The sequence below is a fragment of the Vulpes lagopus genome, chromosome 1, assembly GCF_018345385.1.
Source record: "Vulpes lagopus strain Blue_001 chromosome 1, ASM1834538v1, whole genome shotgun sequence".
Lineage (NCBI taxonomy): Eukaryota > Metazoa > Chordata > Mammalia > Carnivora > Canidae > Vulpes > Vulpes lagopus.
In genome coordinates this window covers 49,227,371-49,252,526 of record NC_054824.1, presented here as the reverse complement: position 1 = coordinate 49,252,526, position 25,156 = coordinate 49,227,371, and the positions used below count along the sequence as shown (strand labels likewise).

The window sequence follows — 25,156 nt, the reverse complement described above, 5'->3', positions numbered from 1 at the left end:
TCCCACCCCTTTGCTCATACTGTTATTAGACGTAACACCCTAATATAATTCACTAAATTAAGAGATTAATCTACTAAATCACTACTAATGCTCATATTTTTCATTTTCCTATTATTTATATAGTAGCTATGTATCCTGTAGCCATTGATCATGTTTCCTAGGAGCCTAACACACGCCAGGTAAGTAAAGTACTATTTTACATTCATCCTTTTACCATTGTTCACAATACTACAGGGTAAGCACTGCTACTATTTCCAATTTAGCACTGAGAAAACCATGTGGAGTGACATGCCATGTATCACATGTGACTGAGTGTAGCCAGGAAGTAACCTCAGGCAGTCCACACCCCATGTCCTGCACTCCTGTGCCATACTACCTCCCAGAGGAAAAATATACTTAACTTTCTCTACCCATATGTTTACCAAGTTATCGAAAGTTTTGAGTATATCTGGATTTTTTACTCCTTAGAAAAAAAATCAAGACTCCCACTTGAGAATGGTGGTTTCGGGGAGTCATAAAAATCAAAATAAACCAACTATACTATTCTTATGGAAAACAATACTGTCACATATTCCAGCATCTCTACATTATACTCCATCTACTAACTGTCTTTTAGATCCCATATTACAAGTTTCACATGGAAGAACTAAAACCAAAGAATTCCCACTCCACAAAGAAAGGCAAACCTTCTGATCATCAAGATCCTGTTCTAGCTGTAACTGAGTCTCTAAGCATTCCACCCGGGCAGTTACTGATTCCTTTACATCAAGAAAACACTTCTGAGTTGTGTTTAGGAGCCTCAGTAGTTGTTTGCTTTGGTTGGGAGATAGGTCTTGTGCACATTCAGAAATGAAGAACTGCACATCAAGGGCGGTGGCCTCCAGCTGCACTTTGGTGTGTCCAAGGTCTTTTAGCACATTCTGTGAACAAAATAGTACAAGTTACAAAATGGGAGGTAAGCCATAATATAAAGTTTACATCAACAATATTTTAAAAATGTGTTTCATGTATCAGGGACTCAAGGGTTTATTGACCTTTTTCATGATTCCTCTAGTTAAAAATCTATTCATCACCCAACAGCAGATGGTAATGAGGAAATTATTTAAATACTATGACAATATTACATGGAAAAACAATTCCTTTAAGAATTTTTTAAAATTTATTTTATTTATTTTTTAGAGAGAGAGAACCTTAAGCAGACTGCTACTGAGTGCAGAGCCCAATGCAGGGCTTGATTTCACAATCCTGAGATCGTGACCTGAGCTGAAATCAAGACTGGGAGGCTTAACTAACTGAGCCACCCAGGCACTCCTCCTTAAAGAGTATTTTAATCTTGCCTGCCATGTCACACTTAAAATGTAACTTCAGGGGATCCCTGGGTGGCTCAGTGGTTTAGCGCTTGCCTTTGGCCCAGGGCGTGATCCTGGAGTTGCGTGATCCCGGAGTCCCGGGATCAAGTCCTGTGTCAGGCACCCCACATGGAGCCTGCTTCTGCCTCTCTCTTCCCCACCCCCATGAATAAATAAATAAAATATTTTATAAAAATAAATAAAAAATTAAATGTAACTTCAACAGAAGATAAAAACCCAATTCAATGAGCTAGAATTTGAATTTTCTGACTCACAAGGCCAGAAGCCTCAACATCCTTCATGAGGCATGCTATTCAAATTAAGAACTCTGATGTATTTTTAGGAATAATTTAACTATTATGTATTTATGTGACTAATACACAAATAAATACAAATCTCAAAATGTCAGTGGTGGTAAGAGATTGATAAGGCAGGAAGGATAGCATGAGAATGATATCCATAAAGTTGTGATTATTTTATGGCTGTGTCAATTATGGACAAACACCTCTTAGAGGCAAAGAAAGGAAAGAATCCTTTTAGATTTAGCAGTTATTTTTTTAAAGATTTTATTTATTTGAGAAAGAGAAAGAAAGAAAGAGAGAGAGAGACAGAAAGAGAGCACGAGCAGCGGGAAGGGCAGAGGAAGAGGGAAAAGTAGACTTCTCGCTGAGCAGGGAGCCTGATGTGGGACTTTGATCCCAGGAGCCCAGGATCATGACCTGAGCCGAAGACAATGCTTAACTGACTCAGCCACCCAGGTACCCCACCAACCATGGACTTTTTGGTAAACATTTGTTGTATTAAATCTGGAGGGTTTTAAATGTACTTTATCTCATTTATTTTGATACTTGCCTTGAGAAACTCCAAACTTTTCTTCATATGTTCAGTATCTTGTACATTCACAATCTCAATATCCTTCACAGATTTGCTCTTCTCTGATATCCAATGTGAGAATGATTCAAGTTTCTGAAGAAATTCTTCATGGGAAACTGCTAGCTTAGACTGGAAAATAAATTTGTGTGTTCATTTCTGTCAATCCCCAAATTTCAAATTCTTACAAAAAATTGTTCTGCTTCAAAGCCCTAGCAGTCTGAAAATAAAAGACTTCATCTCATGACTAAATTTTCAAATAATCAAATTTTCTTCAAAACTCAAATTCTGACTCAGCACGAAATGTTTTGATGCCTACCATTTCAGAGTCAATGGTGAGCATGACGTGTTTCATTCTTTCTGAAGACACACTGCTGAGGGAAATGAAAGCAGTCTGCAAACTTTGGTGGCTTATCCTCAATTCCTCAAGCTGTCCTCTGGGGAAGTCACTGGGAAGAGACTTTAAAAACTCTTCTGCCAACTTCATGTCTTTTCTTAAAATGACAGCAATTGGAGCCAATCCCAATTCAAATGTCTGTAAAAAATATATATCCCAGAACTGTTCAGTGTGAACCCACTACAATAATCATTCTAAATGTAATAGTATCCCCCCTAAAATCAATAAAAACTGCTCAACACCTCAACATTTAATAGTGAAGCTTGCAAATTCCAAAGATAAAGAGAAGATTCTTAAAGCAGCAAGAGACAAGAAATCTCTAAATTTTATGGGGAGAAATATTAGATTAACAGCAGACCTCTCCACAGAGACCTGGCAGGCCAGAAAGGGCTGGCAGGATATATTCACGGTCCTAAATGAGAAGAACATGCAGTCAAGAATACTTTATCCAGCAAGGCTCACATTCAGAATAGAAGGAGAGATAAAGAGCTTCCAAGATAGGCAGGAACTGAAAGAATATGTGACCTCCAAACCAGCTCTGCAAGAAATTTTAAGGGGGATTCTTAAAATTCCTCTTTAAGAGGAAGTCCAATGGAACAATCCACAAAAACAGGGACTGAATAGGTATAATGATGACACTAAACTCGTATTTTTCAATAGTAACTCTGAATGTGAATGGGCTTAATGACCCCATCAAAAGGCACAGGGTTTTAGACTGGATTAAAAGCAGGACCCATCTATTTGCTGTCTACAAGAGACTCATTTTAGACCTAAGGACACCTACAGCCTGAAAATAAAAGGTTGGAGAACCATTTACCATTCAAATGGTCCTTAAAAGAAAGCTGGGGTAGCCATCCTTGTATCAGATAAACTAAAGTTTATCCCGAAGACTGTAGTGAGAGATGAAGAGGGACACTATATCATACTTAAAGGATCTATCCAAAAAGAGGACATAACAATCATCAATATATATGCCCTGAATGTGGGAGCTGCCAAATATTATCAATTAATAACCAAAGTTAAGACATACTTAATAATACACTTATACTTGGTGACTTCAATGTAGCACTTTCTAAATGTAATAATAAAGCACAATGCTTGTTTTTCCAAATTAACACCAGCTGACCACCATTTATAATAGGCAGCAGACAGTTCTTACCTCTAACTGTTTAAGTTGGTTCCTTAAAGTTTCCAGATTATTATCCAGAGACTCTTGGTTGTCCAAAGGGGGCTTCATCTCTTGAAGTAAAGCCAAATACTCATGCATTTTTGATGTGTGCTGTAAACACTGCTGTAATTCAGCGGAAAACTAAACACAAATTTGGACATCTTAATAAGATAGCCTTTATGTAGTTTTTAAAAAACACATAAAATGTATGGGATTATTCCCAAATGTTGCATGCAGGTACTGCCATATAAAATGTAAAATCAACTTACTTGTTCCATTGACCTATCTCCAGGAGTCATTCCTTTTGACCCTGAAATACTTTCCAAATGGTCTGGGATATCACAGCATAGCTCCCCCAGCTTCTCATTGCTTGGCAATGCCGATGCACACACAGTTGAGTTTTCTAGTCCAGTATCTTTTATGTTTTGTAAATTAAGGGAACAGTGGTTTCCTTCTTTGCTTTTAAGGTCATCAAGAATGTGTGAATTTTCATCCACCATCTCAGAAGTAGAGAATGCTTTTTGATTCAAGTCTCTGACCTGTTCTACTTTCTCTGAGTATGTGTCAGCAAGCAGCTTATAGAAAATATTTTCAAGTTGCACTGGAGGTACTTTAGGTGTAAGACCTCTTTTCTCTAGCTCATACTCCATCTGGGTTAATTCTTTCATCAATTCAAATGTTCCAGTAATTTTCTGGCTATACTGATTTTGCTTAAGTATATCAAGGAGAAGCTCAGACTTAAGATGTGCAATATGGAATGGATCATCTCTACTCTCTGCTTTTAGTTCTGTTGAGTTATTCATGGGGTAAACTCCAGAACAGTCACCAATTTTAAAATCACTGGGCACACTAGATGCTTCATTTGCCAACTGTGATGTGGTAACTCTTTTAATTAAGTTTTGAATCAAAATTTTAGTGTCTGCACAGACTAAGGATTCTCCAACCTCTTCAGGACTCATAGGACCTCCTTCCAATCTTCTTTTTAAGAAATCTTTTACATTCTCAAAAAATACCTGAGATACCTCAGGAATCTGAACTTCCTTTTCTTGGAATCCTAGAGATAAGGATTGTTCTTTTTGCTGCTGTTGCTCAATTATTTCCATCTTATTGTTAATTTCTGAGAATGAGTAGTCCATATTTAAAGGGTTACTGGAGTTATCGTTTTTTATTCCATTTGTGCAGAGCTGTGGTGGCACAAAATCATTATTTTCCCCAGGGTCTTCTACATTTCTAAGAGGTAAGATTGACAGTGTGCTTTCATCCCTTTTTGGTGTGAGGTCAGCAACTCCTGTTCCCGCTTCCAAGGCACTTTCTTTAGTATGAATATCATTCTGTTGGGCCATTTCATTTAGAGGTGAGACTTCCTGGGTAGGAGCTGTCTTCTCTTTTGTATCATTAACTTCAAACTGTACATGTTCCTTCACAGCAGGGGAAGCTGTTAGAATGCAGCTTGGGATACCGTCATTTAGTTTCAATGCATCTTTTGCTTTTACATCTTTAGAACAGTGTTTTAAATAAGTGAACAGGTCAGAGTCTTTCTCAGGGCTGTCAGTGAATGAATCTTTCTCAGTACTTGTATCCCCTTCAGACAAGAGAATGTCTGAAGTCATGTCAGCACTGATCACTTTGGAAACTGAGGAGTCAAATATTTCTTCAAGATTCTCAAAATGAACGGGACTTTCGCTAACCACTGTCTGTAGATTCTTTGGTTCATCTTTAAGAGTTACAGTTACTCTTTTCAGGCTTCCTTTCTGATTATGTTCTTCATTGTCTGTGATTCGTGAAAATGGAAACTGATCATTATCTAAATCAAGACTCTCCCTTGTACTTTCACTAGGCAAAAGTCTGAGATACTTATTATCTTCTTCTTGACCTTTTTCTAGCACCTTTCCTTTACCTGAGCACATTTTATGAACTGATGTTTCATCTTCTGTTAGTATACTAATTTGGTCACCTTTCTTTTTAATTAGACCTCTTTCATCTCCTTGATGATCTCCGACAGTTACAGAGGCTACAGAAGACAAATGGCTTTCCTCAGCAGGCTTTCCTATTAAATCAGGCTCAGAACAAATGATTTTATCAAAAGATGAGTGGACTTGAAGTGTCACATTCTCAAAATATGGATCTCTACCTTTCAAAGAATCTGTGGATTCTGGCCCTTGGATCAACTTAATGTTCATTAAATCATTATCTACTTCAGAAGTTGAACAGATGTTATTAGTATTATGTAAAATATCTACAGAGCCAAAAGTGTCTTCTGATTCAGTGTCTTTAGTGATCGGCAGCAATATATCCTTAAGGGCCAGCTCATGATTCAACAGATCTTGGCTTTTTCCAACAACCTCAGTTGTATATTCTTGAAGGTTGCTTCTTTCAGTAACTAAGCTATATTTACCAGTTGATTCTGGCTGTAAAACATTTACATTTTGCTGGTTTTCTAAAGACCTGTAACTGTGCACTTTATCTGGGAGAATTCTTTTAACACTTTGACTGGCCTGACCATTTTCCTTTTCACTTACTGCAGTGGCACACAACTGGATATCCATATCCGCAGCCTCATCCTGGCACCAGGGTTCTTTACCGTCACCTTCCACTCCTCCTTCATCATCACCAACACCATCATCATCATAATAATAGTCATCAATATCCTGATCATTACTGTCACAGACATAATCCTTGTAACTTTCTTCACTTTGCATAGAATCTAAATGTTCAGTATCAGATTTAAATTCTTGTCCAGTTATGTGTTCTTCTTCTCTCCCTCCCCAATACCCAATGTCATCAAATGTTAACAAAGCACTGAAGCTCTCTTTTCTTTCTATGATTTTATAATCAATCGATGAGTCAGACTCATCACTCTCAAGGATATTCGAGCTTTCCCTTTCTGAGATGGTTTCCAGAAACTGTCCATTGCTCTTGTGTGAGCCAACTGAATCTGAATGGACTCTTTCATCAGAATCGAATCCAGCTTTCTCAGTAGCAATGAGAACATCCTGAAGAGACTCTCTGTTTCTCCTCACACTTAAGCTGTCAACCAGTGCCCCCTGGAGTTCCACAGAATTTTCATTCTCTCTTGAAACATCATAAAAAACATCACCAAGAGAAGCATTCACATCAGTTTCCTCTTGTAGTGTGGCATAGTCCTCAGGTTGTAGACAATCACGATCATCACCTTCCAGAAGCAGAGAATCGTGGTCATCATCTTCAAACAGGGGAGTATCATAAAAATCACCTTCACTGTCAGTATCTGTTTCTGTCACACTTCGCTGATCACCCACAAGTGACGTTTCATAGTCACCAGCACTGATGGTTTCTTCAAGCAGTGGTGTGGCACGGACAGGAGATGTGCCGGCATCACTGGTGTTATCCTGTGGGGTTACGGCACAGGGGTACTCTTCCATTTGGGACTCAGTTTGCTTGTTTTCAGGTTTCTGCTGAGAAGTAGCATGTAACTTTCCATCTTCACCATAAGTTTCTGTAATATATTTATCATTGTGATTTTGGACTTGAGGAGCAATGTCACCTATATTTAAAGGTTTCTGTGGAGACGTTACTCCCTGTAAACTGATATTGATAGCTGCAATTCCCAGAAACTGCTCTTGAAATGTCTCTCCCATTCTTTGACCTGATAATATGGTTTGGTTGCTGAGTGGCAATGTGGGATCTTCACATTTATTTCCATTGCTCTCTGTGGTATGTACATTAAGACTATCCTGATCATTCCTCAATTTATCATGACTTAGCAAGGCACTCAGCCTGGGAGAATAGTCAAAGATTGTCAAATCCCTGTTTATGTTATCTTCATTCTCTTTCTCATTCAAGTCACAGATTCTACTGGTTTTTGATTTCATAATAGGATTTGTTATCAAATCACTTGCGAAGTTTTGAATATTTTTAGAATGACTACATTCACCTGCATGTTCATTCGTTCTAACTTGACTTTGATTTTCACAGTTTTTAAGTATGTTTTCAGAGTCTTGTCTAAGCATGTCACCTGCCACAAGTCCAGGCTGTGATAAATAGGATGAATTCTGGACTTTATGATCAGCTACTTTTATATTTGCCAGGTTTTCTGACTGATAAAATTCACTACTAATAAAATTATTTCCCATTTCATTACACTCTTTATCTATGGTATGCTTTCTATCTTCAGGAGCTTCTTTATGCTTAGGTTCTCTGCGATGACATTTATCAAAACTATTTGGTGAAGCTATACTGTTTTCCTTTCCTTCATTAGGAGCATTACTTGGAAATAAAACAGGGAGTCTTAAGGCATCAAGACATTTTGTGATGGGTGTGTCCTTAAATTCTGCACTACAGCCTTCTAGTAGCATATCAACAGCCTCATTCAAGTCTCCATCATACAGCAAAAGCCTCTGGCCTGTGTTTGCATCCATATAGCTATTTATCATCAAATAAGATAGAAATAACTTTTTAGTTTGTTCTGAGCTCTGAGTTGCTAATGGTTCTTCTCCATCAAAAACATCATCTTCTTGCCTGTAATCATGGACTGTGGATGGTTGGAATTTACAAAAAGATAGCCATCTTCTGGCATTTTTACAAGCTTCTAAATCTCCCAAATCTGGCATTTTATCAGGCAGTATTATACTTTTCAAAATTGATGCTGTGTTATTATCTATAATTCCCAGCTGCTTAGCAACATCCAAACCAATGACTTGAGAAGTTTCTGGAATATAAAGAGCAGCTATTTTCTGCCTGCCATTCAGTATTTTGTATGCCAATTCATTTGTAATCAATTCTTGCTGCAAGGAAGAAGATGTAGGAAATATTTCACCAGAGTGAGGCCAGATGAGTCCAACATAGCTTCGCTGAGCCTCTAGCACCAAAAGAGCACTGGTTGAAGTTATTAGATCACATTGGACTGCTTCATCCACCGTAAAACGTTTAGCAGGGTTTGAGTGGATGATTCCACCTGTTTGAACCTGATATGTGAGAATACTGTTAGCTGTGTCTCTGTCAATTACCCCTTCTGCCATAGCTTCTTCAACAGTCATTCTTCGACCAGAGTTGCAATTGATTAGACCTCCAGAAAGAAGCTGTGCACCTAATAACCTGAACATGGTTTCACGGTCTATGAGACCTTCATGAGCCGCCCTTAAAATGCTTATATTTCTTCCACATTTTAATGTTATTCTACCTCCTTCTTGTGGTCTCACAGGTAGAAGCCGTATCCCAGTGTTTTCCTGTAAAATACTTCTTTGCAAAATATCCACTAAAGTCACCTTCTCAGTGGTGCAGGGGTCAATAAGATCTTTACACGTGTTTTGCCTTTCCAGGACTTTAGAAAATAATGCTGAGGAAACAAAGTTCTGTTGGAAAGCCTTCTGTAGAGTCAATTTTTCTCCCGTGGCTGGAATAACTAAAAAGTCTGTGGAAAGTAGTATGTCAAGAACTCTGATGGCCATGGATTCTGATATCATGCCTTGAGCCAGAGCTTCCAGCACTGGAATTGTGGTAGATGACACAGTAGAAATAATCTCCTTTGCTTGATTTAGTTCTTGGAGTTGGCACACAACTTGTTCATCAATAAGGCCACGACTTTTGGCATCTTGAAGATCAAAACATTTTCTTAATTCCGGTGAAATTAGACCAGAAATCATTAGCTGTGTCTCAAGCAACCTGATTCCTGTGTCATAGTCAATAAGGCCTCTTAAAACTGCCTGAAATATGGAAAGGACTTCTCCAGTTGTCTGATCAATGGTGCCTGCAATCACTTTATCCAGCTGAAAAGAAAATACAAAAATTCTCAGGTCAGTCTGTGACCCCAGGGTGAGCAGAATTTCATGAAACATAGTTTGCATTTTTTTTTTAAGAAATAAACACTTCAACATAAAAATCCTCTACTTACCAAGGCGCAGCAAATGCTGTGAATGTTAGGCAGCTCAAATGCACAAGTGATCTATGTCAGTGATCTATTCAACAGCACAGGATGTGATAAAAGCTTTGAAAATAACATGCATCTGTGAATTGAAAACTTAATATTGTGTACATTAACAAGGTTAGTGAGGACACAACAGAGTAAATGATGATAGTGAGAAAACAGAACACATACCTAAGAAGGCAAATCATGCTCTCTGCAACTGGGTGAGATTAGTCAACTGACATGAAAAAGAGTATCAAACCCCATGCTATTGATGTTTACAGCATACAGACTTCTTCGCAGACAGTAAAAATCTAATGAACCAGAAAAACTGTTACATACCCCCAAAATGTGACAAATAGTGTGTAAAGTATTCCAGGGAATAAGGGAATTGAATATAAAGAAAACTTTCAATACTGAATATTATGTTGAATACTGTAAATATATATTGTCAAGTTTCAAAAGTTTAAAGACAGGCCAAATTTTAAGTGGTTCCTGTTATATTTTAAGAAGATGCTAGGGCATCCTCATTATAACGAATGGCCCAGTATTATTACTCCATTAAATCTCATGGTTATCTCTGAAAATCAAATCAGTTCGTAACACTCTAATGTCATCTTTAAAGATGAGTCAAGGCCATTTTATAACATCATATTTATATAGTAAAATACCTAATATGGCAGCAGAAGAATGGCTTTTAAAGAGGAGAGTTAGAAAAATGAATGATTCTTTTCTTTTACCATGCAAGGCAGAGATTAAGATGTCACAGAAACTGATGACAGCAAGTGTAAGATTGCATTTAATAAACAACACTGAAATCTCTAAATATTCAGATAAACTCCATTCACATTTCTTCCATGTACACAAATTCAAGGTCATTTCTTTATCATTTATATATTACTTCTACAACCATGCGAGAAAACTAAGAATCTTGAAAGCGCTTTATGTTTTAAATAAATTATATTACCTTCTCCTCTACCTTTTTATCTCCTAAGCTTTGTGATTCTTGTAGTTGTTTCAGAGATTCACTAAAGAATGTATTATAACTTTCTTGAAGAGATTTCACTTGTTTTTCCAATTCATTTCTTTCTTCATCTGTCATTCTATAATAACCAGAAAGTATGAAAAGAGGAATGCAAGTCGTTAAGTGTAAAGATGACATATTAGGCTCAATGATTTTGTAATGTAAAATCCTTTTCTAAATAATCACATGGCCATAAAATAAAACTTCATGTACAGATTGCTCAAATCTCAGAATGACTGTGTAGGAAAATTAAGGATGGCCTTTACTCATCTAAGAATCCTTCCCTTGCCTGAGAGAGACTGGAGAGAAGGACATAAACAAATACATCAACACTTTTCTAGCACTTATACATTTCTAAAATAACAGTGCTGTTATATGACAGAGGGAAAGATCCTATTATTAGTTCCAACATGGAAATGGGACAGAAAGATACCATTACTCAAGATAAAACTTATTCAAAGCATGAATAAAGATGAAATTTACAGGAAATTAACCTGATTCTCTAGGGTGCAGTACAAAGTCATTGTGGCATAGTTCCTGGGGACAGTTTCACAAAGAATTTAAGAAAAGGGTAGATTTTTTTCCTGCCTGTGACACTAGCTGAAATATATGAAGTGCCCTATTGGAAAAAGTAAGACCAAAATATGAAAAAAACAGGTTATTACAAGTCTCAGCAAATAAAGAACATACATATTTTCCAAAAAGTAAAGTCATAGAGAGTACTAATTAGAATTAATTCATACATATTTTCCAAAAAGTAAAGTCATAGAGAGTACTAATTAGAATTAAGACTTGGCTTGGAATCTTGATCACTCACTAGCTACCCATCCTTAAGGTCTCTGAGCCTGTTTTCTTATGACTAATATATGGGAATAATAGGTACATTTCAGGGTTTTGGCAAAAACTGTGACTACAAGTGACAGCTAAATTGCTAAATTTATAGTTGTATACTACATTAAGTAAATTCCTGAGTTCTGTTTTTAAAACCTCAATTAAAATTTACCAGCTTTTGGGACACCTGGGTGGCTCAGTGGTTGAGCGTCTGCCTTTAGCTCAGGGTTTGATCCTGGGATTCAGGATTGAGTCCCACATCGAGCTCGCTGCATGGAGCCTGCTTCTCCCTCTGCCTATGTCTCTGCTTCTCTCATCTGTGTCTCTCATGAAAAAATAAAATCTTAAAAAAAAAATTTACCAGCTTTTGCTTTAATGTTACGACCAATTATCTACTTTGAACAAAAGAGCTAATGAAAACCAACATACTTGTCTCCATGTTTTGCCAAAAACAACTGCATGGTTTGAAGTGCTTCAGATAATTGCTCCTTCTTGGTTGATATTTCTTCACTAGAAATCTGCAAGGTTGAGAAAACACATTGAAACTCTCCCCTAATAAAGATGAGAAAATAGTAATTTTTAAAAACTAATCAAGTTTTAATTAAGAACAAATGATGGGTGGCCCAAGTCAATATGCCTATCAGTTATTATCAGTGTACAAGCCTGGATAAGAAGAGAACTTTATCTAGAATGCAGATTAAGACTCTTTTTCTAACCATAATGCCCTCATTTTCATGAGGAAATAATATGGCATTATGTGGTTCTCACATTTGTTGCAGCCCAACAGTGAATGAAGGTTGTCTCAACTATCGCAGGTGGCCAGAGGTTCTTCACTGACCCGGTGTTACCCTTGTGTGGGGCAGCACTCAAAGATATATGAATGTGGGACACTACTCTAGAAGAGTATCTTCCCTCCCCCAAGTTCCTGTATGCCCTGCCCTTTTTAAAAAAATTAATGTGAAAACAGTAATCTGTAAGATCTGCAGACCAAGATTAAGTAATTTCTAAAATTTGCAAAATTCATCTATGATAGGGGAATAAAATTGATCTGTTTAAGGAAAAGCAAGAGGCTGTAACATTTTTTCCTACTCTCTCAACATATCACTTCTGAATACTCTATTTCGGAAATTGGATGCCATTCTTTTAAAAGGAACAGAAATGATGTGCAAATGAAAAGGTATATTCTCCCCCAATGTACTCTATTCAGAATACAGCCAAAGTCTATTTTTCATGGTTGCATGTAATCATGAGGCCACGCTGATTTTTAACACACACATTTATTATGCTATCAAATTACCTTAAATTTCACTTAACAGAAAGACCATCAAGTACTTATTAGAGACTTTTAATTTAGGCACTATGATCTGCATTTAAAAAGTATCTGTCTACTTTCATGTCTAGTAGGTCTAAAATGGATTTAGTAAGGTTTTAAGGAATTTAAAACTGCAGAATAAGAAAATACCAAGTTTTGTAATCTTCATTTCTCAAAAGAAACTTTTTCTCCCAAGAAATCTTTGCTAAAGTTTATGTCCCTATTTAAGTTCTTTCCCTACCTGATTGGGAGAACAAAGAGGGAGAAGATACTTTAAACTAAATATTCACATAAAGTTACATTGAAGGTTTGGAGTTTAAAATACCAAATATAATTACTTTCCAAGTTCTGATTGCCTCCACACAAATATGAAATACAGTACGTAAGACTATGGGCTAATATGGCTTTATTTCAACTGAACACTAATTCAAGTATATACTCCGGTCTGTAAACTTCTCCAATGGGGAACCCCAGATACATTACATCTGCCTCATATCATAGCCAAAATTAGACAAGACATTGAAGCTTCCCTTTATTTAGTTATATCAACAATGTCTGTTTCAACTGATGACAAGTGAACACTGATGCAGAGGTAGAAGAGGAAGCTAATGATTGCAGGAAGGCAAGTGTAGGAAAAGTATTTGAGGAAAAATGCTGATTAACTTAATGGAATTTTTTTCTTTTTTTTTTTAAATACAGCTTCAATTCCAGGGCTATCACCAGCAAGCATCAACACTGGACCTTAGATCAATCAACACCCTAAGAGCTTCAAGCAGTATCATCCAACAGACATCACAGGGCACTAATAGCTCATGAGCTGTGCTACTCAACCACTGCCAAGCAGTTGAGGAACAGAAGATAGCCCTCTGCACAAAAGAATTCATGAAGGTAAGGGAAAGAATTTAGAATTTCCAGTGACTGACTAGAGAACACTTCTTTGTAAAATACTAAGATCCATGGAAGCACAACTAAATGAAATCCTCAAAAATGTTAATGCCTGAGTTTGTAGTTCTGTTGTTTTTGAACTGTTTCGTTCACCTTTGTAAGAATAAGACCATATATCTTTACAATAAGGAGTATGTGGATTTACTCTGAACACAAAACATGATGACTCTGTTCTTTAGCAACTCTCTTCACTATAATCAAGAAGCAGATATAACCACTAGGAGAAGCAGATATATATATAGGTCAGGTTTTGGAATCAGAGATACTTCCTTCTCCTACATACTTTGATTCCTTGATCAACTTACTTAACCTCTCTGATCCTCATTATAATTGCTTATAAAAATGGGGAAAAATTAAGGTAAAGAACTTAAGTGGGTTTTTTTTCCAGTTGGCCATGTCAATTCAGTAAGTTCTACCCACTATTATTATTGAACCAGAGCCTCAATGAATACCTTTTGCTTAGAAAAGGGAGATTTTCCAGCCTTCTCGCCATCTTTTAATGTCTTGCTGATATTTGATACCCATTTCTGTAATTCTTTGGCTTTTTCAACATGCTCTTTCTTTTCTTCTTCCAGTGACTTCTGACAAATGTGAGTATTAGGAAAAAAAGACATATTCCAGTAAATGCTTAAGCTGTTAAACTGACCTCTCCACAGAAAACAATGTAGAAATATTTTGTCATCACACACCAGTTACTGAGTATTTTATTCATTCACTTAACCATGTTTTTCAAGTCACATGGCAGATGTAGTTCCAAAATGTTTATGGTAGCAAAGGAAGCTGTGACTCTCTGGAATGATCAGTCCAACCTCCCAGCTGGTCTATCAATATGAGAAAAAAACTCAATTTTATTCATGAAGCACCAGAAGACCTTTGAAGTGCTGCCTTTGCATTAGCATTACAATCACAAATGTCTAGACAGAAAAGTATCAAACAATGGAAATCTGAAAGAACAGTGAATGTGTACACACATATGAAAGATACACAAAATGAAGAAAAATCTCTCCCCATCTTCCAACACACAGTAATGCTACTTTTAATTACAGACTCTAACTGGAAATGGGAAATTGTGGTAAACATTTAATATGTAAAGAAGGTTACAATGTACAGAAAAAAATTTTTTTTCACTATAGCCTCAGGGATGTGGGAACAAATTTATATCTCTTTGAATCCATGGTGCTTTTTGAAGTGCTCTTTCAGGGAACGTAATGGATCGTTTAATAACTGGGAAATCTAATGTCCGGCTGGATCCTTCCAGTGATGAAGAATTCTGAAGAAAGGATGCTATGAACTTGCTGGAGTTCATCAAGCTTACTCCATATTACAGTGAAGGCAATATAAAAAAATACAAAAGCTTAACTTAAAAGCTAAAGGAAACCATTTTGAGTAACAGTAAATATTTTTTTACTTCCAATTTTAAAAATTATTCTCTCTTCTGAACAGTCAGCTATATTCAGCCCTCAAGAAATAAATGGTGCTTGGAGTATGAGACACGATTGCTAGACTGTGTGTTTGATACCATCATGCTCTCAACAGATCATATGAAGTAGATAGCATCACCTTTGTGCAAGGTTATTTAAACGTGTCCTATTAGGAAGAATAGTAGAGGCTAGAAATTCCTGTCATCAAAGGTTCAGATACTTCTAAGAGTTTAAGTCCTGTGTGGAAGTCAAAATCAGCTTTTTCTAAAGCTTCTTTGTATGTCAACTTCCTTTTCGTTTGAGGACACATTATATTTCTGACATAGGACTTTTGATCTTTGAGTTTTGTAGCAATGAAAACATCTATAACACCTACTTGGAGAGCCTCTTCTATTGACAACCGGGAATGAATCTGTGGCTCGATCAACCCCCCTGTCAAGTACTGAAATTCCAAACATCTGATTCCCATTTCCTTACTTATGATATTTGCATTCACAGCCTCCACCACTGACATGATTTTGTTAGTGACGGGATGGCCAATCCCTGTGATTACTAATTCACACTGTCGAAGCTGCTGGGCAAACCCCTCATCAACAAGACCTCTATGCAAAGCTTCTGCTACTCGATACTTTTTGCCAGTGAGAGGATCAATTATCCCCCCTGTACTGACTTGGGCTTCAAGGCATCTGAGGGCAGTAATCCGGTCAACCAAATTTCTGCGGGAGGCCTTCAAGACAGAGATCCTTTCCCCACTAGTGGTCAGCCAGTACCCTGCAATAGGACTGTGTGAATCCTTCTTGGGAACCAGCCGGCTCAGCAAGGAATCAGCAAGTTCTGTAAGTGTGATGAGTCCTTCCTGATACTTTCTGACCCAGGCTTTGTCAAGTGTTCCCTGCTCAATAGCTTCATTAATATTAAACTGTAATCCTGTTTTAGTATCAGTCAGCATACGAGAAGGATGCCCATAGGATTCATAAAACGTGGCTTCCTTCCACTGATACTGTTGCCCTGAAAGCTCAAGATAGGTACTTTTTTCAATTAGGTTTCTCTGGAAAGCCTCATATGCAGTCAGTTCTGCTCCTGTTTTAATATCTACTACAGAAATCCTATGGGTTTTCCCTACATTGAGATTGGAAATGTTCCTCTCCCCAAATGGAAACAGAAAGCACTGGCAGTCTACATCAAATACACACATTCGCAGTAATTCTGAGTAATAGAGAGCTTGCTTGTTATTGGGATTAGGGAAAACTCTTGTGTTGCTGGATGGCTCATGTAAAAATTGTAGGATGGCATTATTTAACAAGCCTTGTTGCAGAGCAACCTCTGGAGGAATGCGGATGCCTCTCACAGGGTCAATGACTCCCCCGGTGGCAATCTGGGCCTCCAACATATGTTTACCTCTCTGTCTGTCAAGCATTCTATTTTCCATAGCCTGGAATACCGACAATGTCTTAGAAGAATATGAGTATCCCAGGGCTGCCTTCTCTGCCTCAAGAAGCCTAATCTTGAATTCAGCATCAATAACTCCATTAAGGATTGCATCTTCAACAGAGTATGTGTGACCTGAAATGGGATCAATTATGAAACCTGTTGCAGCCTGAGCTTCTAAAAATGCTAAAGCTATCATTTTGTCTATTATGATTTTTTTGGCTGCTGAGGCAAATGAAATCTTTTCTTTTGTGGATTCTAGATACAGTCCCGCAATTGAGGTGGCTTTCGTCAAAAACTTGCTCAGGGTTTTCTGAACTTCATCAATAGTCTTGAGACCAAGTCGCAGCTGCTCAACTGTTTTCATGTCCAGAAGCTTAGCTTCAACCAACTGCCTGCCAGTCACTGTGCACCGGAGCCCCTGGAATTTAAATTCGTCATCCCTAACTGAACATGTGTGATCACCATCCAAGTTCTGGAAGCTCTCTGGTTCTGAGCCTTTCTTAAGAAAATCTCTCTTGAGTCCAGCAGATGCTCTGCTCCCTTCAAGCATCCATTCTTCAGCACTGGGACTTGAGTTCTTTTCTTGTTTTAGTGTGGTGACTTCTGTGTGCATATCATACTGCTTGTTCTTAGCTATCTGTAACAGGAATTTAGGAGACATTAAAAGTCATCTAAAAAACATTGTCACTTTACTCATCCTCAATCCAAATATGATTCCTACAATAACGAAGGTAAGTAAAGAGAAGAAAATTTTCAAACCAAAGAGGGCTCAGGGACAAGTAATATTATTTCGACAGACTGAAGTTTACTTTAAATGACAACTAAGGTATTAAAATGGTATGTTTAGGAGCACCTTGCTGGCTCAGTCAGTAAAGCATGGGATGACTTGATCTTGGAGTTGTAAGTTCAAGCCCCACTTTGGGTATAGAGATTACTTAAAAAGACAATCTTAAAAAAAAAAAGGCATGCTTAAAAAAGATTTGAGGTGAAATCTCTACAAAGAAACTATAGAAATTAAAGTGAACTAGCTTGGTTTTACTAGCTTCTAAAAAAAAAAACATTCTTCAGAATATAATACCATAGATCTAACCATTACATCTGTGTATTTAATCTCAAACATTTAAAAATTAAAGAATGATAATTCATAGTAAAGATTCAAGCCAATCTCTAGAAATCTATGGCATAATTTTCCGCCAGAACTACAAAGAGCCAATCTCACTCAACATTGTTAAAAAAATTTAGTCTAGCAGAGAAAGGAAACAAGAGAGGAAACATGGTATGAGGTAGCTAATAAGGTCTCAGAATCCAAAGTATACCTCCAACGGGGCCAAAAGCTTCGCCAGGTCCATTTCACATTTGTCATCTTGATACCTAACCAGGGGCCTGGAATTGTACAGAGCCTGATCTCTTATCTTCTCGATTTCGGATAGTTTTGTAATAGGGTTTGTCTCATCGAAAGTTATCTGTAATTCGGTGCTTGTCTGAGAATAATACTCAGAGTAACATTGCTGGCTTTTCTCTTTCTCAGGTGGACCCCCTGATGGCCAGAACTGGACTTCCTTTGGTATTTGTTCAACAACCCGATGTTGCCATTTTTCTTCTGACTGCTGTGGGTCTTGACTCCATCTCAACAGAGGAGACCTGGTCGTTGGGTGAAGCTGCCCTGTGTTCCTAGAGGGCAGGTCTCCAGAGCGCGGACACTCATTTACTGCCATCTCAAACTCTGGTTTGAAGGTACAGTCTTTGGTCGGGTTCTTTTTTTGGATTTCACTCTGGAGCAAAACTAATTGATGTTCGTGTTCCTTTATCTGTTGATCCATCTTTTGCTTTAGGCATTCAACTTCACGTTTCTGGGCTACCAGCTCATCTTCAAGTTTCCGACATTTCTGGTAATGATTTGCTTCCACATTCTGTCCTTGCTGCATTTGCTCACGGTATTGCTGAAGCTGTCTTTCAAGTTCTTGGATATTTGTCTCACAGAGCTTGGCATTCTCTTGAGCTCTGCAGTTTTCTCGCTGAAGAGACACGAAGTCAAGCTTGATGCCTGAAATGTCATTTTCAGTGATAACTTTAGAGTCCATTAACTTTTCCATCTTTTTCCGAAACTCCTCTGCCGAGCGTTTGAACTTGTCAGATTCCTCCTGAAACAGAACCATCTTTCTGTGGGTCATCTGCTCCTCTATGGTCTTTAAGTACAGTTCATCTTGTACTTTTTTCAACTTGTTATTTAACTCTTGCACCTGAGCTTGCTGTAGCTGTACCCTCTGCTCCCCTAGTCGCTTCTCCTCTTTGGAAGCATTCAGCTCTGCACTCAGATTTCTAACTTCTTTCTCAGTGTTCTGGATGATAATGTTCTGCTGGTCACACTTTTGCTTAAATTCACTTACTAAATTTTGACTTTTGGCCAGGTCTTCCTCCAGGCATTTAATTTTTCTATGGAAATCCTGTTCTGTTTTTGTCTGTTTATGCAAGTGTTCATTTGTGTTACGTAGCTGGTCTTTAAAACCATCTGCCTGAATTTTCAGGGCTTCACATCTTTGTTGGATAGCTTGTTTCTCTAAAACCACATTTGCCGATTCTGTCTGAATTCTCTGCATCATTAACTTGGTTTCATTATTCTGCCTAGTAAGCTCATCTACTTTTTGTTTTAGCATTTCTGCACAGTCATTACTTTTCTTCAATTCTTCATTAAGCTTCTGGATTTTATCATTATTTTCTTTCTCAGCTTTAATATTTTGAAGCAACTGTGCATGGCTTTTCTCAAATTGCTCTTTTAGATGCTCTGACTTTCTCTGGCAGAACCGTATTCTTTCATTAGAGGATTCTTTCTCAGCCTGGAAAGAATTAACTTGTGAATTTAAGTGCTGAATATTCCTCTCAGCTATAGCATGGGTCTTAGTGATCCTGTCGACTTCTCTTTGCAGTTTCCCTTTTTCCTGCTGAAGAGATTCTAATTCTACTTCATAATTGTGCTTTATTTTCCTAAGGTCATTAGCTTCTTTCATGACTTCTTCAGCTTTATCTGTGGTTTGGTTCAGCTGTCTCCCCAGTTCTCTGAGCTGCTGGGAATACCCTTCCTCCACCTGATCCTTCCTTTCCAGCTCTAACTTCAGGCACCGCAGTGTATTATTTGTTTCTTCTAGTTTTTCTTTTAGCAAACGAGCCTTTTCCTCAGATGAGGTTTTTTCAAGCTGAAGGGCATTAAGTTCATACTTCAGTTCTCTCATGTCTTTCTCAGCCTTCCTATTGGCGACCGTTAGCTCGTCTACCTGCTGTTTGAGTTCTTCTGTCTTTTGTCTGTCCTGCTCTTCCTGAAGACCTGCTACTCCTCTGTATGAGGTAGGCTGTGCAACCACACAGGCTGGCAATGGCTTTTCTCTACATGAAAGCTGAATGTCCGTTATTCTTCTTCTTGCTTCCAATTCAATCTTCTGCTTTTCTTTCAACCGGTCCTCTGCTATCTGTTTTTGAAATGTCAGGTCTTTTTCCATATGCTTTATCAGCTTTAAGAGCTCCTCCTCATTGTCTCTCTTTCTTTTTAATTCTTCCATTAACTTATTTTTTTGTTGCTCCAAGTCATTGAGACTGGAATCTTTTCTTTTAAGATGATCTTCCAGGGTTCTTCTTGTAAAGGTGTTCTCCTCTAACTGGTTCTGGAAACTCAGGAGGTTTTCTTCTACTGCTGCTCTTTTGGCCTCGGCCTCCAGCGTGAGCTTTCTTACCCGCTCCAGCTCCCGTTCTGCAGCCTCCTTCTCCCTCACGATGGCTTCTAGCTCCCTGCGGTACTGCTTGGCTTCGCTCTCAGCCCTGATTTTCTGCAGAGCAATGTCTTCTACGTTTCTCTGTTGCTTTCTCAATTCATTTTCCGCAGCCTCCTTGACCTTTGGAAGTTCTTCCTCTACACGGGACTTTTGTTTTTTCAGTTCTGCTACCATTTTCTCCAGTTCACTTATTTTCCCCGTAAGTTTGCTATTCTCAATCATTGTCGCCTTCTGACGCTGAAGCAGATCTGAATATGCCCCATGTTCAGAAGTCTCCTTACACCTTTTAATCTACAAGAAACGTTTAAAGGGTCAAACCTGTTCTATTCAAATTTATCTTAAAAAATCTGAAGTGATGCTCATAAAAGTGCTTATAAGAACAAGTGAAACCAAAGGCAGGACAAGCACTATCACCTCCACCATCACCACTGCCACCACCACCTTCCTCAGAGCATAAGCTTCAGAAAGTCAGCAATGGGACAAGACAAAAAAAACCCTTTGTGTCAGGTTTGCTAAACCAAATAATCATTTGTGCATGTGTGTGTGTGTCTCAGGAATAATTTTGTTTTAAAAATTAGCTAGCTCAAGATTTTATAGTAAGAAAGGAGGGACCTTATAAAACATACAGCATGCCCCCAATCTTGTATAGATGAGGAAACCGAGGTGCAGAGAGGTCAAACAGTTTTGAAAACTCACACAGTGGGTAAGCGACAAAGTGGGAAATAAAACTCACAGTAGCACCCTTTCTGCTTTCACACACAACTCAGTCTGACAAGCTAAAAGCATAAAGGAACTGAATGACACTTAAAAATTTATTTTTCAATACCTAGCCCAATGAAAATTTAAAATAATATTTATCTCTCTCTCTAAGATAAATAAATATTTTAAAAAGGTGGGAGGGGGCACCTGGGTGACACAGTTGGTTAAGTGTCCAACTCTTGGTTTCAGCTCAGGTTATGATCTCAGGGTGGTGGGATCAACCCCCAGTGTTGGGATCCGTGCTGAGTGGGGAGTATGCTGGAGATTCTCACTCCCTTGCCCTCTGGTTCTCCCACTCATGTTCTCTTTATCTATAAAATAAATAAATCTTTTAAAAAAATATATGAAAATAAAATATTTACATCTCCCTATTTTATGGTTAAAGACACAAAACACAGAATTTTGATACTACTTTGAAGAGTCAAATCAAGAAATAACACGGGGAAGAAAGAAAATTATATAAAAACACATAATTTCTAAAGTTGAATTCCTTATTTGTTTCTACTTGCCATATTATGACAATTATAATAATCAGCTGCTAATGCAAAGGCAGCTATAGTCTCTGGGGGCTTTACATAAGATGTGCTTCATATACTCACAGATTTTGTTGTTGTTGTCGTTAATGACATGCCTCATATGAATCCACCTTGACAAGTACCTTTAGATACTTCATAAATATAAAGATATTTGTTAAGTATAAATTTTTTTAAAATACACTTAGGGAGTCAACTCTAACATACAGAATAAAATATAAGAAAACTTTTTTTCAATTGATAGAAGAATCAATCTCAGCTGGGAGGAGTACATTCTGCACTGACTATAGGACTGCATGATCAGGGCTAATATAGAATTCCAATTTAATCTCTCTTTATTAATACCATAAGACTGTTAGATTCATATCACCAACTCAAAATCCTCATAATTAGAAACCATTTAAATAGAGCAGAGAAATTATCCTAGATAGCAGATTTTTTTTTCATTGAGAGGCTTTAGTAAATTTCAAGAATTTAATTTACATTATAGACTATATATCTTAATTTGCTTCTTCTGATTTTTGATCCCCAATAATTTTGATAAGAATTTCTGTTGTTTCCTTTGCTAATCCAATTTTCATAATACGAATTCATATAAAAACGCACTTTGAAGCACAACCTGCTATAATTAGTGCTCTATTTTATTTTGTTATCAGGGTCAACTCCTGGTGACATTGAAGCATTTTATCTGCTTAAATATTAAATTTTCAATATTTTTTGAGATAATTTCTAACTGGGTCTTCCTCAGTTGTTTATCAAAACTCCTTTAAAACTTAGTTGTCACTGAAAGATTTTGAGCCCTCTCTTTTCTCTGTCATGTGCTGAGGTTAGAAAAATGAAAATTCTCTCAGAAAAAAAATCTTTGTTATTAAACCCTCAGTACCTTAATTACAGTCATTTTAGTAACTGTTAATAATCTCACATTGTCAAGATAATTCTGAATTTCTTGGCAAATACTACAGAAATTACTAGAAGAAATTTAATCCTATTTGATTTGCTTTCTCTTAGCTCTCAAGTTTACTCATAAAAATAAATTCCTCAAGTTTTCTTTAAAGGAAAAACATCCTGTCCTTTAATCTCATCAACTAACATTTGATGTACTCTTCTCTCAACATAGATTAGAAAATCTCTTTATCTAACATCCATTACAGATACTCTAACATACCCTCTTTGTTTTTTATGTTTATTATAAAAAATTCTGCTCTCAGACCCAGATTTCCAATGTAAGTCTTCACAGATTCAGTTTCAGAAATAATACTCTTGAGTCTGAAAACTGAGCTATATATCTTTTTTTATGAAACAATCCATTAATAGGATCTTTTAGTGTCAATTTTTAATCAGCAAATCTTTTTTTTATCTACTTTAAGTTACAGTCTCTTCATGGTCTTCTGTAAACTGTAATGTTATGACTTTCTAATTGAGTATGAATCTTTTATGTTTCAAAAGATGATGAGCATAATCTGTACATCTATCAGGCTTTTTAAAAAATCTCTTGGTTCTGTCAACTTCTAGTATTATACTTCATCACATAAACTGAGCAAAATGGCTCATATATGTGCAATCAGATATATACTATAGGAAAGGGAAAGGACTGATATTTAACTAAATATACAATTTGAAAGATCTACATATCATTTTAAGTGGGATCATATCTCTCAAAAACTGAAAATGTAAAAAAAATTATAGATGTTCTTGTAGAGATGAGATGTATACCAACTATTGGAATGGTTACAGATATTCTGGTTTTCCTTTCTAAGCATACAGTTGTAAAGACTTGCAATTAGCTATGTTAGTGATTTAGTTGCAGAAATCTATTACCTCTGAACAGACTAAAATAGTTTGCAAAAGTAGAAAATAAGAAAGTAACATCTATTAGACATCCACTACCATTTCAGTTCTTTCATCATACGAAGTTACACTAAGTAAGTATAATCATCTTCAGAAGTTCAACAGTCTAATTTAAATGGCTAATGCCTCACAATTTACTTATTTTATCATTCTGTCTACTATTTTTGTCTGTTCTGAGGGTAGGAATAGAAAGCATTATCAAGATAATAGAGCATAGTATAATCCCTTCAAAATTAGATACAATAGCCTTTTGGAACAATATATTTTCATAAGTAACTCCTTACTCTATTTCTGAATATATTTTTTAAATGTAGAATCAAAGCAGAGAAATCCTCCAAATTAGAATGGTACTGAAATAGTCTTTTACCATATACCATATCTTTTGGGGAACAATAAAAACAAAACAAAAAACTCCACAATCCTTAAAAAGTAGTATCATTTTGTAGAAAAACTTGCTTCTTCTAAACTAATGGCTTTTTATGTTTTAAATCCTTAAAGATGTAAATTACTTTAAAATGTATAAAATACACTTTAAGTAGTATTTCTGTAGACATCTTAACAGTAGTAACAATACTTCAAAGAAGTATATTTCTCAAATTTGAGAAAAATGAAAAAAATTCTGCCAAGCTGCTGCCAACATTTCATAGAGCCATTTAAGACATTAACTCTAGGGATCCCTGGGTGGCGCAGCGGTTTGGCGCCTGCCTTTGGCCTAGGGTGCGATCCTGGAGACCCAGGATCAAATCCCACGTCGGGCTCCCGGTGCATGGAGCCTGCTTCTCCCTCTGCCTCTCTCTCTCTCTCTCTGTGACTATCATGAATAAAAATTTAAAAAAAAAAAAAGACATTAACTCTAATAATATTAGCATCTTAGAGTGAAAATAAATGCTTTCCTGTTGGAGAGAATCAAAAACAAACCAAAAAATCGCAGGCCTCTACTCTTTTTCATTGTAACCATCTAATTAAATAATTATTTATCAACCATGTTAAATTTGTCATGAAAACTGTTTTTGTTTTCCAAACATATCATAGTGGCTGTTCATAGTTAGTGGTTACCTCCTCTTCTTCCAGCCTCTTTAATGAATCACCAGCAAATTTAATATATTGTGTCATGAGTGTCACCAGAGCAGTGTATCGGGTCCTTAGGTCCATGAACTGCAAAAAATGAAATAAACAATAAAAGCATAATCTCCAGTTGCTCTAAATGAGTTTAATGAACACTGACTAACAGTTATAACATTAACTAGCCTTTGTGATGGTAAAATACACAATTGCCCAATAATTGTAAGTAGGTAGGGATAGGCTTATTACTGTTGTGCAAAACATACTAAATGACAATTCTTCTCTAAATTTAATTGCAAAGTGTATTTGTTATTCTCTGCAATTAATAATTAATCTTGAATAAAGCTTTTCCAAGAATTTTTGTTGTTGTTTTTACAACCCTTAGGAAAAGCACTGTTTAGGTAGAGAGTTTCTCTTTTGGAATGAGGGAAAAAGTTCTGGAAATGGACAGTAGTCAGCATTTGCACAACAGTGTGAATGTATTGAGCACCAATGAATTGGACACTTAAAAATGGTTAAAATGGCATGTTTTCTATTACAAATACATAATTTCTATTATGTGTA

The 25,156-nt window shown here is 36.9% G+C and overlaps 1 protein-coding gene across 30 annotated transcripts in view; it reads right to left on the bottom strand.

Moving 5' to 3' along the window:
* DST (dystonin) overlaps positions 1 to 25,156 on the bottom strand; it is a 481,436-nt gene that overhangs the window by 127,110 nt on the left and 329,170 nt on the right. For 21 of the 30 annotated variants that reach the window (XM_041769040.1, XM_041769112.1, XM_041769077.1 and 18 more), the window contains 9 exons: positions 24,587 to 24,685; positions 14,230 to 14,358; positions 11,950 to 12,038; positions 10,633 to 10,768; positions 4,054 to 9,528; positions 3,776 to 3,925; positions 2,539 to 2,754; positions 2,202 to 2,351; positions 687 to 920 (listed from right to left, as the gene is read on the bottom strand). In XM_041769040.1, coding sequence (XP_041624974.1) covers positions 687 to 920; positions 2,202 to 2,351; positions 2,539 to 2,754; positions 3,776 to 3,925; positions 4,054 to 9,528; positions 10,633 to 10,768; positions 11,950 to 12,038; positions 14,230 to 14,358; positions 24,587 to 24,685 — 6,678 coding nt within the window. The other 9 variants (XM_041769221.1, XM_041769240.1, XM_041769249.1 and 6 more) reach the window with 3 other exon arrangements.